Source organism: Rattus norvegicus, chromosome 10 (assembly GCF_021556685.1).
Source record: "Rattus norvegicus strain SHRSP/BbbUtx chromosome 10, alternate assembly SHRSP_T2T, whole genome shotgun sequence".
Lineage (NCBI taxonomy): Eukaryota > Metazoa > Chordata > Mammalia > Rodentia > Muridae > Rattus > Rattus norvegicus.
In genome coordinates this window covers 77468552-77487197 of record NC_141543.1, presented here as the reverse complement: position 1 = coordinate 77487197, position 18646 = coordinate 77468552, and the positions used below count along the sequence as shown (strand labels likewise).

The following is an 18646-nucleotide window of genomic DNA, read 5'->3' as shown; positions in this document are numbered from 1 at the left end:
CCCAGTGGTGTCTTATGTTCTTTAGGTGAAAGGGGCATTGAAAATAACTTTCTCAAGAACTTTCAGGGGAATTAAGATGAAATATGAGGAATTGAATTCTCTAAATCATCCTTATTGGTGCTATTGTGAAACATTACACCTTACACTTTAGCAAGAGCTCTGGAGCGGCTATGAATCGCTAATGAATGCTGCAGATACCTTAGTGCTGTAGTCAGGCAAGGTGCTCCGGTTTTGAAGAGCTTACACTGCCCACTTTGCTACTACAGGCAATGATCCTACTAACGTGTATGACCAACAGTCAATCCCTCCGCTCCAAGAAAGCCCTCGAGGTTTCTTTCACCAGCCATCCTTTGATCTAAACCTTTAAAGATTTTCAGGTTGCCGAACACTCCCAACTCTCAAAGGCCAAACTAATCTCTACATTAGGCTGGTGTAAGTCCACCAAAATGTCCGCGGAAGCTCTCTCCAGGGCCAGCAGGAGACACTTCTCACATGGCCTTCACTGTCCTTTGAGATGGTTTATCTGAGGCACACGAGAGCCATCCGGCTCTCCTGGCGTCAGAAGGGCGTGCGTCAGGGCAGGGAGGCTTGCAGCTCAGCACGATCCCCCCTCCCTGAGGTGTCAGCAACCACCCACTGCGTGAAACCGGGCGGGGGAGGCGCGCCGCAGTCAGCCGCCCAAAGAGCGCTGCGGCGGGGCCGTTTTCCCTTAGTCACCGCGGCGCCGACGCCGCGGCCTTCTCCTCAGGCACTCGGTGTCCTCACGCCCCGGTCGCCACGCCGGCAGGGGGCTCAACGGCCACCTCAACCCCAGGAGCAGCGGCCAGTCCCTAACTCTCGCCCTCCACTCTGGCAGCCGTCAACCGACCCTTCCCTATCCGCATCACGTGCACCTGGAAGTGCGTGGGTGGGTCCTACAGCGCCTACGGAAATGACGTAGTTCGCCCCGAGTCGCATGATGTGGCAAAATGTTAAAAAAAAAAAAAGGTGGGGGGGAGGGGAGGAGGGAGAAACCGGAGCCTGGGGAAAGTGATGAGTCTAGAAAAAGTAGTCCCTCGGTTCCTCTGTTTCCCCGCTGCCGCATCAGCGAAGAGCGATCCGCGCACTGCGTCCCTGAATTCCTACGCCTGTCCGCTGCACGGGGTTCGTGGAAGGCTACATAAGGCGGACAGGGTGAGGAGGCTGGGCGGAGTTCTGCCCCGGGATCCTTCCGCAGGGCTCAGCCGTTTCCGGAGTCTGCGCTGCTCCCGGTTCCGCCATTGCGGCTCTCCCGGCCCTTGGAGCCTCCGCCCCCGACCCAAGCTCTCTCGTCTGCCTGCCAGTTCCCTACGTCCCCGGAGAGTATTCCTCTGAGCCCAACCTCCCCCTCCCTTCCCCTTCTCCTCCTCTCCCTTGGAGAGCCCGGGCAGGCACTGCCCTGCAGCCCCAGTGACAGGAGGAGACCATACTCCCCGACAGCGCCATGGCCCAGATTCTGCCAATTCGCTTTCAGGAGCATCTCCAGGTGCGTGTTAGTCGGGGCTGCTGAGGGACTTTTCGAGGGTATTGGGAAGGAAGCTAGCGGCCCGGCCCGAAGGGGATCGAGAGAACGGGAGTGGGGGGGGTGTCGGTATTTGGCATTGATGGAGGAAGGACACTGTCTTAAAAGCTTAAAGGGTTAAACGATATGAGACTAGGATGGAAATGACGAATCGGAGTGCAAAGGGCGGCGAGGCCAGGCCTTACGTCTGACGGCCTCTTATTTCTGCTTCCTGGATTGCAAGAACTGCGCATACCAGACCCCCCTTCCCATTTTACTCAGTTCATTCATTTGGGTAGGGGCTAGGTGGGGGAGCTTCTCGCGCGTTTCTCCCAGAGCAAGAATTCTCGTTAACTCCGGGCGATGCAGGGCTGTCACCTTCCCTTGGTCTATTCCGATTTCCACATCGAGTCTGCACCCAGGAATTGTGTGGCGGGTGGGTTGGGGAGGAGCTGCATCTTCGCTCTGCAGCTCACAGCTGAGAAAGGCACCTTGGGGTTAGGGTAGCAGTGGCTTGTGTCTTGCCTTCCCTGAATCTGTAAAGAACCGAAGGTCACACTCACTGAAGGAACAGAAAGAAGATAGAGGGGCGGCTAGGGGCGGTGTCAGTCTCAGGGTGCCTGGGGTCAAGGTCCCAAGGGGAACGCGCATATTTTTCCTTTCTTGGTTTCTTCAAGGGTTAGTGTAGTTCTAAGACTCACTTTGATTCTTGTAGGTAGGGAGAGTTATTTAGAGGTTATTTATGGTCTTTTGGAATCTAGCAGGTAGTTGTGGGATTAAGGCAGGAGTATGTCTCACAGGACTGTGTGGAATTCAACAGAGCCTGGAGTGCTGTAAATGCATACCTGCTCTGAGACAGTACCTGACAAGTTGATCTATAACTGGCTTCTTTTTAATAGGCTGGGGTGCCCCCCTCCCCCCACTGCACCTTATCCTGGAGTCAATACACCATTGTCTAACCTGGCACCATGCCAGCAGTTGGCCTAGGCAGGTGACCATTGGAGGGCTTCGCTGAATTAAGCTTCTTCTGAACTGCTGCTTTTCCTGGTTCTCTTGTCCTGACTCTTTAACATCATAATTTATTCATAATAATTTACTTCCCCCCAAATATCCCCATAAAGAAATCTGCTTTCAGCTTCATCTTTTGAAGGGCTAATTTCATGAGGGAAGGTGTAACGATCCAGTTCAAATATTGGTAACTTATTGAGTGCTTTATCATTGAAGGCAATCTGATTTACTGTTCTCCGTTGATACACGTAAAAGATGTTTGATAATAAACAGGGTTAACTAAAATTCAGCTACAAGTAAAATAATTAAATATTTCTTTATAGACTTTTACCGTGTTGCTTACATTAAAAAATTATTTTACTTTAGGACTTTAAATGTAAATGATAATAGACCTTTGCCCATAAAATGAGCTAAATACACTTTCTTCAGTCATCACTAGTTTTCAAATAATTCACCTGATTTTGGCAATAAGATCTCTATTTTGCAAAAGTCTGAAAAATGTCAAGTGACAATCCTGACAGAGAAGTTAATTTTGTCCTCAATTCAAGCTTGTTTGAGTTTCCTCTGTTAAGAAAATAAAGAGTTAGGAAGGCACTGTTCTGGATGCTAGCGGACAGTGTGCTGACCTCTTCAAGCTGAGCTAAGAGGGAGGCAGCCTGTGTACATTAACGAAAAAAAAAACTAGCTTTAATTAATTGCTTGCTTTAATTAATTTGGCCATGAATTGGATTGCTGTTTTCTCTCCTCCCATCTTTGGAATTAACCCTTGTCCACACTGAAGTTTATCAGAAATAGCCTTCTGCAAATATGTATATAAACCATATTCAAGAGAAGCAAAGACAGCTGCTGATCACATGATCATTGTTGATTTGAGTAATAGTGTTTCATTTCTGTTAAACACGAGACCAGAATTGTTGAATGGTCTACAGACTGGAATCCAAACTTGTCACTAATTAAAAACAAATTTAATGCAGGTGTGGCATGTGAGTAACAATTTCTGCAAATACTTGAAACTGTTTTCCTAAATTTGGAGATTTTGAATATTTATAAAATAGCTTTACAAGTGTTCTTGAAGATCTCTGTCTGTTCTTTGGAGGACCATGTTACACTTTAAGCTTTGGCTGGTAGGATTCCACTCCAGTAGATGGTGATCAGTTTCGTCAAAAGGGCAAATCACCATCTTTTCCAAGATAATGTATTCTCCTGATCTCAGATTTTTCCCCCCTCGGAGCTGGGGACCGAACCCAGGGCCTTGCGCTTGCTAGGCAAGTGCTCTACCACTGAGCTAAATCTCCAACCCCCTGATCTCAGATTTTTATCCCTCTCTTAACACTTCAGTGTAAGGAGTGTTTCAGTTGTCATCTTAAGTCTTTGATTTCCAAGCCTCTGCCATTCTGCTTAGAAAACAACTTTTAAAACGCTTAGGAGAAGAACTGGAAAATGAGGAACTAGAGAGTGTAGAGTTCACTTGTGAAAGTTAACAGCAAACTCTACATTTTTTTTAAGCTTTTTATGAGAGTGTTGCAAATAAAAAATTGCTATTTATTTTCATATCCCTTTGTACGTGTTTAGATAAAGATCTGTCATCAAGGCTTGGAACTACATCACATAATTTTAATATTTTATGTGATGAAGGAATTTTTGTTGAGTTACAGATTCTGAACAAATTCTAGGCTGCAGAACACAGTAAGTTCAATGCTAGCCAGCAAAACCCTGTCTCAAAGGACAAAACAACAAAATCCCACCGCCTGCAATTTTCAATTCCTTGAATATTAAGCATTTTGCTATTGGCACATTTTGTTGAACACTTGGATACTTCTAATTTTTATTTGTAAATCTCTCCACCCTATTCTTCTCGCTTTGATCCATAAGTGAAGGCATGCAATATAATGTTGAGTTGAATAGTAGGATTCTTGCCAGGGTTGGTTTTTGAAGAGAAAGCAGTGTTTTCCTGGGACATAATGTATGCTTAGGTAGACGGGAAGAGTGCACACCTGGAAATAGACGCTGATCTACCGTGGAAATAGTTTCGAACTGGAGACAGCTTTCTTTTCAGAATTTTCTTAAAGGTTAGTTTACTCAACTTTAAGGAGTTCTAGGTGTTTTCCATCAACCCAGAAACTCCAGTTAATGCTATTAACTTGAAGGGATGGCCAAAAGCTTGGATTTGAATGTGTTACTGCAGAGTACATCTGTCAAATGTAGGCTCTGAGTTTCTTTTCTATTATGGGAAGTATTTTTTTTTTCTGCTCTGAAAGAAATAATTGTCAAAACTTAATTGCCCTCCAAATCAAACTCTATTGACTGTTACAGCCACTTAAATAATACCTTTATGTACTAAAAACCTGTTAAATGTTTTCTGTTCATCCCTCTAGGTAGTTTAACTTAGCATCCTTTTAGAAAGGAGAAAGCTGAAGTTACTGCAGTTAACTTATGGAACCACACAGATAGTGATTAGATTTTAATATTTATATTTTCAGCTTGGCAAGGCACGTTCTTCAGTGAATAATTACATAGTTTTAGCTGCAAAATTTATTACAATCAGGTCAGTGAGATGCTTCAGCTGCTAAAGGCACTTTGCTATGCAAAGGCACTTGAACTCCTGCACTAAATGAATGCGGAGCTGTCCTTTGACCTCCACATATGTAGCATGGCATGCATATACATGCACACACACATTGTGCACACATACAATAAATAAAATTAAAAATATTTATCACTATTGCTTGTTCTATACTCAGGTGTTCTTTAATACCTACATTTAGTCTTTTTAATTTTTTTTATGCGTTTGAGTGTTTTTATGTAAGTGTATGCACCAAATGTATGCAGTGCCCACAAAGGCCAGAAGAGGGCTGTGGATCCCCTGGATCTGGAGTTGTAGACTACTGGAAGTCACCATATGGATGCTGGGAAGGAGCCCAGGTCCTCTAGAAGAGTAGCAAGTGTTAACCGCTGAGCCATTTTTCTAGCCCCAGCACTTTTATTTTGGATGGTTTTGTTTTGGAGACAGGGTCTTGCTGTGTTTGTAGACTAAGTGCCCTTGAATTCTTCATCCTTCTGTCTTAGCTAGAATTATTATGTCTGGCATAATAGCTTTTACATGAGCCGACATTTGTTTTTTCTCTTTGCCTTAATTATTTAGATGATACTTTAAAAGGGGTTTTCTCCAAGTTCTCAGCAATAAAATATCCAAGAAAGGTTAGGATGAAATTAATTTTGACCAGGATTATGTGTATTCCTCTCATAAAGTAGTAGCTTTGGGACTTTCCTATTGTCTTTTCCTTAATGACAAGAGTGTGTTCCATTCCGAAGCCACTGTTGTGTATTTCACTGTATATTCATGGTTTTGGATTTATACTAACACAGTGTTAATACTTCCTGTTCTGACTTAATAGGTAAATAATTTTTGTTGTTTGGTTGGTTGGTTTTTTTTTTGTTTGTTTGTTTGTTTTTAAGTTAGATAATGCAGCCTTTCTTTTTCAGTTATTTCTGAAAAGAATAGGAACCACACTCATTAAAACCACACTTCATCATACTATGAAATTTAAACTGCAGTGTACAATTCTGGAAAATGCCAGTTTGGGTTTTATTTGATTATGTCAGGATTTTAGCTTGTCTCAACTTCCTCGTTTAGTATATACTTCCTGGCAGCTGTGAAGTTAGACTATAGTGTAGCTTGTGTTTATGGCATAATACTTAGCCATAAGTGTACATGTAAATATTAATTCTTCCCAACCGCCTCGGAGAGTTGTCGTTTCATCTACTCGAAGCACACATGCACAGCATGTTGAAGGAGAAAACTACAGTCTGCCCATTATTGAAGCCAAGATCTTGGAGTTCTGCCAGACTGTTTCCCGTTTCTCATTTTTCTATACCTATGCTATTTCTGGAGTAGGGAAGGGAGGCACCCTATAGTGATGCACACCAAGGGGTCTTAGAGATGATGGTGTTTTGATGGTCTTAAACTATTGAAAATGAGTCCTAGTAGCTGAGAAATAGGATTTGGTTAACAGTTGCTTTCATTTATTTCTGATTAGCTGGCTCATCGGAAATGAAACCACCAATGACAACATGTGCTCAGCTTGTAGAATTTATAAACATATAGACTTAGATAACTCTGAGTGGACCTTAATTATTTGAGAATGATTAATCAGGTGAAAAGAAACCTGTAAGAAGTTCATGGTTTAGGAAACCCATCTCAGGTTTACTTTCCCCCATATATAATATAAAGCAAGGCAAGTGACTGAGTTATTTATTAAGGCTACTGAGTCTTTTAAAGTTTATACTTTCAAAGGGGCTAAAAGCTTTTGCATGTGAATGTGAGCGTGTATATGTGCTCTTTTGCTGGCAATAAAACCCAGAGGGCCTTGCCCCAGTTAGGTGTAAGCTCTTATTTCTCAGCTAACACCCTAGTCTTTACAAGCCTTTTTCTTTTAAATAAAATTCACAAAACCTAAATTAGCCGATGCTGTGCCGCAGTTGTGGCGCTCTCTCAGAAACCCTACAGTCACCGGTGTTCTCAGCTCTAGGGAGGCTGAGGCAGGAGTATGAGGTTAGACAAGACTTTATAGGAAGACTTTATTTCCAGATAAATAATTGAATGACAATAATTGAATGACTTAGCGTTTAAATGTGACATCATGTAGGTATATTTGTTTTCAAACATTTTCTTGCCTGAGATGAAAGTTATACCTGTTAAGCAATCTTCCTCTCATTTTTTTCTCTTGGCAGCTGATAATCTGCTTTCTGTCTCTAAGGACTTAATTTTGTGTCTGTTTTGCATTGAATCATACATTATGTTTCATCTTGTTTCTGCTTTAATGGGCAGAGGAAGGCAGGGTTTGGCTGTATAGCCCAGCCTAGAGCTAACTTGGCATCTTCTTGTCTTAGCCTCTTGAGTCCTAGGATTACAGGCATGTATCACCATGCCTGGCCAAGAACAGGTTACATATTTAGGAATTAAAGAGACCAAAATAAATGGAATAAAAGTTATTTTTAGATACTGAAAACAAACTTTGCTTATATGAAGGAAACAAGATTAGTATGATAAACTAAAAGCAATAAAGATAGCTCTTCTCCTTGACCAAACAAAAGCAAGATATTTCTTTTTCTTTTTGAGACAGGGTCCTACCTGAAACTTGCTGTGTAGACCTGTTAGCCTTAATCTCAAAAAGATCTGCCTGCTTCAGACTCCCAAGCGCTGGGAATGAATGACTGTGCTGCCACTCCCAGTGGCCTTCAGTTCTCAACCTGTTTAGTGGTTGTATGTCACTGAGATGGATTTTTTTTCCCTTTTGGAAAAGGTGACCTACAATTTGAATACAAGTTCCTAAAAACTTAACATCTGCTGCTTCCCCCTCAATTTCCTCAGTAATAATTGTGATAAAGTTAGAATTTAATACAGTAAAAGTTTGATACAAAAATTGTACTTAAAATACTGGATTGAAGATGGCTACTGGGGACACATGCTTGTAATTCCAACACTTATGGAGGCAGAAGAGTCTCTCTCACATTGTAGCCCAGCCTGGACTCTACATTTGAGATCCTTTCTCAAAACAAAGCAATCAAGTTGCTAAATAGTAGGTGCTTAGTTGGTGTTAATTGAAGACAAACTAATTAATAATTGCATTCTTGTTCGAACTTCCTGGAATGCTAATATTAAGTGATTTTTTTTTTACATAGACAGAAACTTCTTGCTGAATGCAATTTCATTCATTCATGAGAACCTGAAATTTGTGGCACTTAAGTTCACAAGAAAATATTTCAGTAACTAATCTGTAAAATAAAATGATTCTGGTTTTGTAGTTTATAGCCCTGGTAAACTGTAAGCTGGTCATGCTATAAATAAGTAATCCAAGCAGAAAATGAGTAGTACAGCATTATGTCTAATTTCCTAACAGGTCTGTCAGCGTATAGTAGAAAATTCACATGAGTATGTGCAGCAGTGGGGCTGCTGGAGTTGAACTGAATGTGACCTGAGGAGCTAAACAGTCTATGTCGAGGAGTTAGGACCTAGAAAAGTGGTTTTAGTAGTCAGACCAGGAAACCCTGGTTCATACCAGCTGTGTTCATACCTAACAGCTGTGTAAGTGATGTTTTGGTTGTTGTTTTTGTGCAGTCCTGAAGCCTAAACCCAGAGCCTTGTGCCTGTCTTTGCTGTCGCTGCTTTTGATGGTCTGTCCATTCCTGAGCTCTTGAAATAAGCCTCTCTCCTCCCTGTGGTATGTTCTTTGCCTACACAATGGCATTTGTATAAGAAAGGGCCTAATCTTGGAATGACATTTCCATCTTCAAGATTTTGGGCATAAAACTTCTATATTTTCTGGATCTTAGTGAAAATTGATCAAATATTTCCTCTGATAATTGGATTTTTAAATGAATGAATAAATCTTGAATTGTTTTTTTCTTTTCTTTTTAATTCCCAGTAAGTAGTAGGTTATAAGTAGAAGACTGGTATGATCGACTAGCCATCTGTTTAAAGTCCATGTCTCTGTCTGTGGTCATTGCTTGCATTGTGCTCAGTTTCTGTTTACAGCTGAGAGACAGAAGTCCTCCCAACAGCGACTCCTTCAGAGACTCTCCTGTCGTAGGAACTAACCTGTGTTTTTTTTTTTTTTTTTTTTTTTTTTTTTGGTTCTTTTTTTCCGGAGCTGGGGACCGAACCCAGGGCCTTGCGCTTCCTAGGCAAGCGCTCTACCACTGAGCTAAATCCCCAACCCCCTGTGTTTTTATTTTATTTTACTTTGTTTTAGTTTTTTCAAACAGGATTTCTCTATATCGTCTTAGCTGTCCTGGAACTCTCGGTAGGCTGGCCTTGAACATCAGACTCACAGAGAGTCACCTGCTTCTGCTTCCTGAGTGCTAGGTCTGAAGGTTGCACCACTACTGCCTAGCAGAACAGTGTGGGATCAGCAAAGGTTAAAAATGTTTATTTGTTGTTTGAAATTTGTGGAGCCAACAGAAACAATGGCGGGCATCCTGTTGATGAAACAGACCAAGGATTGCTGCAATCTCAGCATTTTTCTTTATTTCCTGAAAACTACAGCCTCTGCGGTTTTTGGCATTCTTCTTTCTAGTTTTCAGGAAGGTCTCAGCGAAGTGACAGCTCAGCATCTTCCAGTGTGTCAGTACCAGTGAAAGAGGGAGGGTGTTTGGAGTTTAGAAGAAATTAGGCTGAATGAAATACTTAGGCTAGGTTAGAAGGTAACTAAGTCCTGAAGCGCATGCCTATGGAAGACCTACACGTATATAAATCTGTTGACCTTTTAAATTGGCGGCTCCTATTTAGTAAGTTCTTCCATGCTGCAGGGATTAACGGAAGTGTACATAGAGCACTGAGAAAATGGCTTTGTCTGAAATGCGGTAGCTCATACATACGTGCTGACACTGTCACTGTTCAGATGAAACAAGAAGGATCTGAAAAGTGTGGTGCCAAGCACTAATTGTGAAACGCGTGTAAGTCTTAAGTAATGCTGTCAGAAACACGAGCTTTAATGTATTTCAGTTTTCAGCTGATGTAGCTGCTAAAGAGCTGCGCTCCAGTTTCCTAGGCAGTTAGTGGGATGTACCTCCTTGGTGTGCTTATGGAGAAGAGGATTTGTGATTCATTTCTTCCTGGCTCATCCGATGTCATAACTGCTGGGTGCATGAGGCAGAACAAACCTATTATTTAGTAAGCACAAATACAGTTGCAAGTGATGGCAGAGATCGAGGCTTTGGATTAGTGGGAGAATTGTCTTACTACGAGCCAGTAGTGTGGTTTTATTTAGTTGTGTGCTAGTATTTTGTTCTGCGTGTGTACTACCAGACTGGGAGTGTTTATGGTTCATGCAGTCCTTTAACAATGTTCTCACGGTTTGGTCACTACATATTCTGATGTTGACTTACTTCCTGGTTCCTTGACTTATCAAGATTTACCTGTTCTTTTCAGGAAAAGAACAAAAACAATTGTTCAGGCAAAGCTTACTTAGGAAATGGTAGAGAGAGAGTATGCACTGCGCTTGCCGAAGGCTTGCATCTGATTTATGAGGCTCCATGTTGGGTGCCTCATAACTTATTGCACTGCAGCTGCATGTGGTCTGACCGTCCCAGCTCTGATGGGCAGGCGCTTCACCAGCTGAGCTCCATCGAAGCCCAGCAGCCCAGTTAGACAGATGTGGATAGTACTTTGCCCTGTTTACTTTTGAAATTTTGCTTAAACATTTTACAGGGTTTCAATTTTCTATGGTATTTACCTCTAAATGCTTGAGCATTTATCTTTAGAAAGTAAGAATATTTTATAATTATATTTTTATAACTATTAATACTTAACGACTGAATATCTACAAAAGAGTCCAAATGTCTGTCAGCACCTGGTATTTTGGTTTGTTTAAATCTCGATCTCAGCCACATCTTGTGTTGCTTTTAGATTGTCTAAAGTTTTAAAAACATTTTTGCATGAATTTTGATTTAGAACAGAATTTCCAAGTCCAGGTTTTATCCATGGTCATCAAATGTTAGCTTTTGTGGGGAGGGCGGGCATTGGAAACTTAAGCAGTTTGAAAGCTTGTGATCCTCCTGCCTTAGCTTCGTGGGGGCTGCAGTCACAAACATGAACCTCCTCCTGGCCAGCCTGCTGTTTTATTTCATCTGACTTGTGTTCTGTTGGATTAAGTGTGCTTCTTAACTATTTGACAGTGAATGGCAGATGTGATACTTCTCAGTATTACCCTGTAATATGTGTTTCTTAAAACAAATATACAGTTACATCTTTCAAAACTAAGCTATAGTTACTAGAAAGTCGTAACTTAACGTGGTTATCTCAGGTCTTGCCCAGCGTTAGCCAGTTACTGCAATGATGTTGACTGTATCAAAAGGTAACTCAAACAACAGATTGAGTTTTTAAAATCTAGAATGTGCTGTATTCAAGGCACTTTTGGAAAGGTACAGTTATGTATAATTTTGCGAAATGTCCTTCAGTTTGGGGCCATCAAATCGGTTGTAGTGATTGGGTTGTCTAACTTGGGCAGGATATCTTTAAAGTGATAGAAAGCAGTTGCTGTCAGACTTATTTCGTGTCTTGATGAAAGTCGTAGCTGAGTTTTCTGCATCACAGATTTCCTTTTCCTCCGTGTTTTAGGAAGAAAGCAGCTTTTGAAACCGACCTCATGTCAGTTTTAGCATTTTATATTATGTCAGTTAAAGCCTTACAACTCTGAGAGTAAGTAGGTGGTATCATAACAAATGTTTAAGGTGAAGCAATACACAAATATTAACTGGTCTATTCTTAATTTTAGTGGAAAAAACTAGGGCCACATCCAGGCATTTAGACTCTTTAGGAAGAACCCAGCAATTAATTTTGGTGCCACTTGAACTTTATTATCAAATTGTGAAATTTACTGTAATTGTCTACTTGAATGACATTAGCCTTACCAGATTCCTCTTTCATGACAGATGTTGGGACCTCAGCTGTGACAGACTTTTTTAGCAGTGCTCTTCTGTAGACTAGTAAAAAGTTAAATTGTTACTTCTCAGGAATATATGGCATGGCTTTGTAGATTCTTTTCTTTGAAACTTAATTAGCAAAATAAAGTGTTAAGTATAGTTTCTTTCTGAAAGAAAGAGAAAAAAAGATTTGGTAGCACATCCTTGAAGTCTACCCTGAGGAAAAAGTATCCCTGTTCCTCACTGTCTGTTCAAGGCTAACCTGGAGTACATAGTGTGTTGTAGGGCTCCGAGGCCTACATGGCAAGGTTGCCTTAAAAAACAAATGAGGGGGAGAGAGAATTACTTTCTTGAGTAAGTTTCTGAGAGCCTACTGTTATCAGTGTAGTGAAATGAAATTCACACCCATGACCTGTGGACAGCTGAGTGAAGCAGATAATGAGATGTAGTGAAAGACAGTTGACGTGAGCTGAGCGAGCCCAGTTCTGTGTGTAGTTAGTTACTGATAGTGTCTATGAAGACCTGATGGTGCCAGGCGTTGTTTGAAGTGTTTCACATTAAATCCTCACAGCTCTGAGAATAGGTACTGTCATTCCAAATGTTTGAGAGGAGGGAACAATACACAGATGCACTTTAGTGGAAGAACTAGGGCTACATCCAGACATTCCTCTTTATGAGGAATCCAGAAAAGCAATTAATTTTAGATGCTACTTGAACTTTATAATCAAAATTTGAAATTTACTGTGGAAAAGTTGAAATACTATATTGTACTGCTACAGAATCTTAGACTAGAGTGCCTTCCATCTCCAGTTTGATCTAAATTGAAACCAAGAGATCATAAAGCAAAGGTTTTTTTTTTCTTTTTGATTTTTTTGTCTAATTTTTTTTTTGTCTAATTTTTTTTGTCTTTTTGGTTTTTTTGTCTAATTGCTCTGTGTATCCCTGGCTGTGTTGGAACTTGTTCTGTAGACTAGGCTATCCTTGAGCTCACAGAGATCTGCCTGCTCCTGTCTCCCAAGCATTGGAATAAAAAGTGTGTGCCACCACTCCTGGGTCATATGTAAGGAAAAGGTTTGCAGATTGTTTATAACTGGATAATTGAATGTTTATTATATGCATGTGAATCCAAATTCATTTTCGCTATAGCTTTTGAGGACAGTTAAATAAAAGCTCTTTGAAGTTAAAAAACAACTTTATTATTGACATTTCCAAACTTTCCTAAGTTTTGTTTCTGTTGCTCACATCCCACCCACAGGCACAGAGAAAGGACTGTGTACTTGAGTCTGCTCTTCTCAAAGCAGTTCAGGGTGCCAGGCTTAGGGAATGGTGCCACCCACAGGGTCAATTAGCAATTTAGATAATTTCCCCCCACAAGCCTACCTGCTTTAGACAATTCCTCCTAGAGATTCCTTTTTTCAGGTGACTGAAATTATGTCAGGTTGAGAACAAAAACTAACAACCAGACAAGCATATCTCAGAATAGGATATCTTTAGCCTTAACAGCAATATTTTGTCACGGCTACTGAAAGTTGGCTGTAGTTAGGATATTGCTGTGTGTCTTCGGAAAAATTTGATGTAAGTTGTAGACTTAGGCCTTCAGAATTCATCACTTTCTCTGGCATAGATCATATACCATCACACTTTTATGGTTGATTTAATATTTTCTGGCTGTTTTGAAGATAAAAACTTTAAAAGTATTGCTACGTTTTTAAAGATTTGGTCTATACAAATATTATTAAACATAATTATCTAGTATAGGAACCTTTTATGTGTTTTTTTTTTTTTAAAGAATTATTTATTTATTTTATGTATGTGGGAACACTGTCACTGTCTTCAGACACACCAGAGGAGGGCATCAGATCTCATTACAGATGGTTGTGAGCCACCATATGGTTGCTGGGAATTGAACTCAGGACCTCTGGAAGAGTAGTCGGGGCTCTTAACCGCTGAGCCATCTCTCCAGCCCCTTTTATGTGTTCTTAACTCTGCTGGTGCATCTAAGCCAGAAGTAGAGTTAATGGCGGCTGGCCCTGTTCACTATTGTTAGGCTATTTTTCTGTTTGCCTATATTACAGGAAAATGGGAGCAGAATTAGTGAGTAACCTTAGCATTTGCCTCAAGTAATACCAGAAAGGGAAAAGAACTTTTCAGAGGTGGAGGCAAGTCACCTTTCTGTTAACTAATAGGATCCTCGAGGTCCTGTCCTTTGCTAACATTTAGGGGAGACTTTCTAGGAAAGCGCAGCCTCCTGTTTAGTTGTACAAATGGTCATCGTTTAAGTATGTTTTTAAACATATTTAATTACTTTAGTTTCAATTTAGTTCGCTTGCTACATGCACGTACACACATTCTGATTCTTGCTCTCTTGTTCTTGGCCCTTTGTCTCTTTTTTTCTTCCTGAGTTAAGAGTCTGATATATAGCCTAGGTTGGCCTTATACTTAGGCTCCCCTGCCTTAGCTCCTAAGTAAGGAGGATTACTGGTGGAAGCTACCAAACCCAGCTACTTTGAGTATTTTCAAGTCCTTTCACCTTTACCCTTAGTAACAATATTTAGTTATGTGATTCATTCTTCAGTTTATAATGGATTTCTCCTTTTCTTACAAAAATGCCCTTACTTATTCTCCATGAGACTAGACTAAACTCCTTATCATCCTGACTAATTTCTGAATATTCTATGCCAAACCACCCTCCCTTGGCAATGTCATTCTCAACCAGACTACACAGTTTTTTCTGCATTCTTCCCTCTTCATTCTGTTCCTCTTTCACTTTTCCTTTTCCATTCTCTTCTGTTCTTTTCCTGAGATTTTGACTTGTTCAAGCTGGCCTGGAACTCAGAGGTCTGCTTGCCTCTAGGTCCCAAGTTTTGGGATGCGTGCCCCACCACAGATAGCCCTAATTTTTTTTCAGTTTTAAATAAAGTATATGTCTGTTTCACATGGAATATCTTGAATAGGGCTTAGTACATTCTTGATAAGAAAACAAAAGATTCAAATGCCTAATTATCTTGGTAGGGTCTGTATAGTAAGAAAGGAATATAGTGTAGAATTATGTAGATTGCAAACAACTCAATTTTTTAAAATCAAATCTTCATATTTTTTTTAAGAGTAAAATCAATTAATGTATTTTGCTATAACCACATTGGTTATAAGTTACCTGTTTTATGCCTGTGCATTTGTCTGGCATTGCAGCACATCTTGAGTTTGTAAAGCTGGTCAATGTTTTACTTTAGTGCTGTGTGTATATTAATGGTTAGATAGTTGCTTGGCTTTTTGCCCTGGGTACTGTGTCTGAGTTATAACTACATTTTATTACTGGTTATACCTGTAGTATTTGAGGAATTAAAGGGAAGTGAAAGTAAGAGTCTTAGTCTCATTCTGGACCTTACTCAGATCCTGGCCCATGTGTAGTGAAAGAATTCCATAAAGATACAGCTGATGTTGCTCAGCCACTCCAGTGAAGGGAGTGCATAGTTGGGGGACCAGGGCTTATTCTCAGTTACAGCATGTAGGGAGAGGAAAGGATGGGACTGCTCTGACTAGTAGAGCCAGCCCTTCAGGCAGACTCTTTTTTTGAAGGATTTAATTACCCAGAGAATTAGTGACCTACTCTAGTAGAGCTCTTTCTAGTAATGGGTGACTTCTGTACTCACACACTTTTTGGTTTTCAAAGATTTACCATCTGTAGAGCTACTGTTTATTGAGCAAATACTGTAGCATCTGCTATTGTACAGAGCAAAAATTCCCTCCCTCCTTCCCTCCCTTTCTCCCTTTCTCCCTTTCTCCCTTTCTCCCTTTCTCCCTTCCTTCCTTCCTTCCTTCCTTCCTTCCTTCCTTCCTTCCCCCCCCCTCTCTCTTTCTTTCTTTCTTTCTTTCTTTCTTTCTTTCTTTCTTTCTTTCTTTCTTTCTTTTAAGGTTCTTAGAGACCTTTCTCTGTGTAAGCCTAGCTGTCCTAGAACTTTCTCTCTGTAGATTAGGCTAGCTTCAGACTCAGATCTGCTTCTGCTTTGATTAAAGGTATGTGCTACCACACCTGGCTATTAAAATTCTTAAATAGTGCTTTCTACCTCTACTGTAAGTTCGATTATTTATTTATGTATATGAATGGCCTGTGTGTACACCTGTATGTCAGAAGAGGGCATCAGATACCATCATAGGTGGTTGAGCCACCATGTGGTTGCTGGGAATTGAACTCATGATCTCTGGAAGAGCAGACAGTGCTCTTAACAACTGAGTCGTTTCTCCAGCCTCAAGATCCCTATTCTTGAGAGGTAAATTTAGCTTGTCAAGCAAGCATTTCTTTCTTGTGTCTCCGTATAATCTTTATTCCTTGCTCAAGCCTTTCCTAGTCTATACTCTTATGGCATTTTTAAAAGTATCTCATACATTTGAATACCCCTGTGCATTAGCACATGCTCCTGGAGAGATTTCTCTAGCCTGGCTCCTTGAAGATGAGTAGAGTGTGTTTTGACTCTGCAGAGGTGTGGAACTTTGCTCAGGCTGCTAGTCTGTTTCTTCAAGAATGCTGACCTTTTAAATCTTTTACTCCTTTTTAAAATATGACTTAGCTTAAACTACAGATCCCTGAAGACTAATGCAGTGGATAAATAATTGTGTTAAATGTTAATGAGGGTAAGAGACGGTAAGTTCAACAGTTCAAAGATTGTAAAATTCACCAAGAAACACAATGATTGTAAATCCCTTGACCCAGAAGTGCCAGCCCTCAGAAGTTGCTGTCCTTTTCCTTCGTCTCTTACCTCCATAGTTTTAAGTTGTACCAGAGCAGTTGGATGTTACATTTTTTCACTATTGTCACTATTGGTCTTGCATTGATAGTTAAATTAGGTTTATAATGATAATATATGAATGTCAAATTTTACTTACAAGTTTGGTAACATGGTCTATATATTTTTCTCTAGCTCCAGAACCTGGGTATCAACCCAGCAAACATTGGCTTCAGTACCCTGACTATGGAGTCAGACAAATTCATCTGCATTAGAGAAAAAGTGGGAGAGCAGGCTCAGGTGGTGATCATTGACATGAATGATCCAAGTAATCCGATTCGAAGACCAATCTCAGCAGACAGTGCCATCATGAATCCTGCCAGCAAAGTGATTGCACTGAAAGGTATAAGGGATTGCGGATGGGTTGTTTTTGAGATTCTTATGTGTGTTGTATGCAAATAAAGTTATTGATTTGTACTTTTCCTTTTATATGTTGAATAAATTTAATTAGATCTATAAAGTTGAAATTAATCCTGGACTTGATTGAGTTAGTATTCATAATTTTAACATTAAATGTTTCTCTGAAATGTTGTAGAATAGATATACTTGAAATAATTTTAAGTTTTAGGATAAATACATTTATGTTTTATATCTGATATCATAAAAGGCTAAAAGTATTTTGTACAGGGGAATGAAATTAATATTCTGCAATAAATCATAACAGTATTAGGACCTAAACATTTCAGAGGTTATTTTAACAATTGGCTTCTCCATTCTGTGCCTTTTTATAGTTTAGGCTTCTTTTCACTTAGATCATTAAGTGCAAAAAGGGAATTTAAACTGGTTAGAGAGAGTTGGAGGAGAATAAGAATTAATGAATACCAAGTATACTGTTTAAAAATCTATTATCTATCTATTTTAGTTGAATCTAAACCAGTCCCAGTCATACTAACTTGTTTCCACAAGGAACAATGCTGGGGATCAATATAAATAGAGTTAAACAATCTCATTTTATCTGAGAACCTGATTTCTTTTCCTTTGAACTTTAGAATGAAGGTATAATAGAGGACTGGAAGTTACTAAGAAGTCTAGGGGCCAAACTGCCAGACCCTTGAGATGGCATTTAAAGCTGGTTCCTTTTTCTTGGTGCTTTAGTTAGGGGTTGGATCCAGTGCTGCACACATGCTAGGCAGGTTTGCAGGTGGTTAATGCTGAGTTATGTCTTAGCCTTTGTTTTTCTTGATAAGAAAGAGAATTCAGTTTCCCAGTAATATATAAAGTGTGGATGAGTTTTTAGAGGTGTTGAACTTTTTAACCTGTCTTTTCTTCACATCATTTAAACTGGGGGCCTGATTTGGTGTTAAAGTTTTGTTTTGGTGAGATAGGGTCTGATCTTGCTATTAGACCAGGCTAGCTTCAAATTCATAAAGATTCACCTGCCTCTGCCTCCCTAGTGCTGCGATCATAGACACACAACACCATGCCCAGCCTGTTTTATCTTTAAAAAACCATCTTGAATAATTCTTACTAGAAATGTTCAGGTCTAGAAGTATTGAGAACTTTTTTAGCTTTGAGATTTTTAGAATTCTTTTTATAAAATTTTGTTTATTTTGTGTGTTTACGTGTGGGGTGTACATGTGAAGGTCAGAGTAGAACTTGGGGAAGTCTATTCTCACTTTCCACCCTGTGTGGCTGACTTGGTAGCAAGTGCCTTTCCCTGCTGCGTATTTCACAGACGTAGATTTGGGATCTTTAAATAGATTTTATTCTTGAGCATTACTAATGTGAAAGCCAAAGATTAGAAACCTGAACTTTCTGGTTTCATGGTACAGATTTTGGAACATTTTGGAGTGTCTTACTGGCAGGTTGGGAGCCAAGAATAATATAATCAGCAAAACACCAAAATTTGTGTCAGGCAAAATTGATCTCATCTTCAGGAAGGATATTCAACCTTTTACCTATGACCAGATATTTT

General features: G+C 40.1%; 1 protein-coding gene across 3 annotated transcripts in view; it reads left to right on the top strand.

Moving 5' to 3' along the window:
• The first annotated feature begins 1221 nt into the window (after window positions 1-1221).
• Window positions 1222-18646, top strand: part of Cltc (clathrin heavy chain) — a 55580-nt gene continuing 38155 nt past the window's right edge. For 2 of the 3 annotated variants that reach the window (XR_015630942.1, XM_087573831.1), the window contains exons 1-2: window positions 1222-1504; window positions 16867-17074. Coding sequence is in view for 2 of the 3 variants with exons in the window: in XM_087573831.1 (XP_087429957.1) it covers window positions 1463-1504; window positions 16867-17074 (250 nt within the window). In the remaining variant the exon portion in view is untranslated. 3 annotated transcript variants of the gene reach the window in all.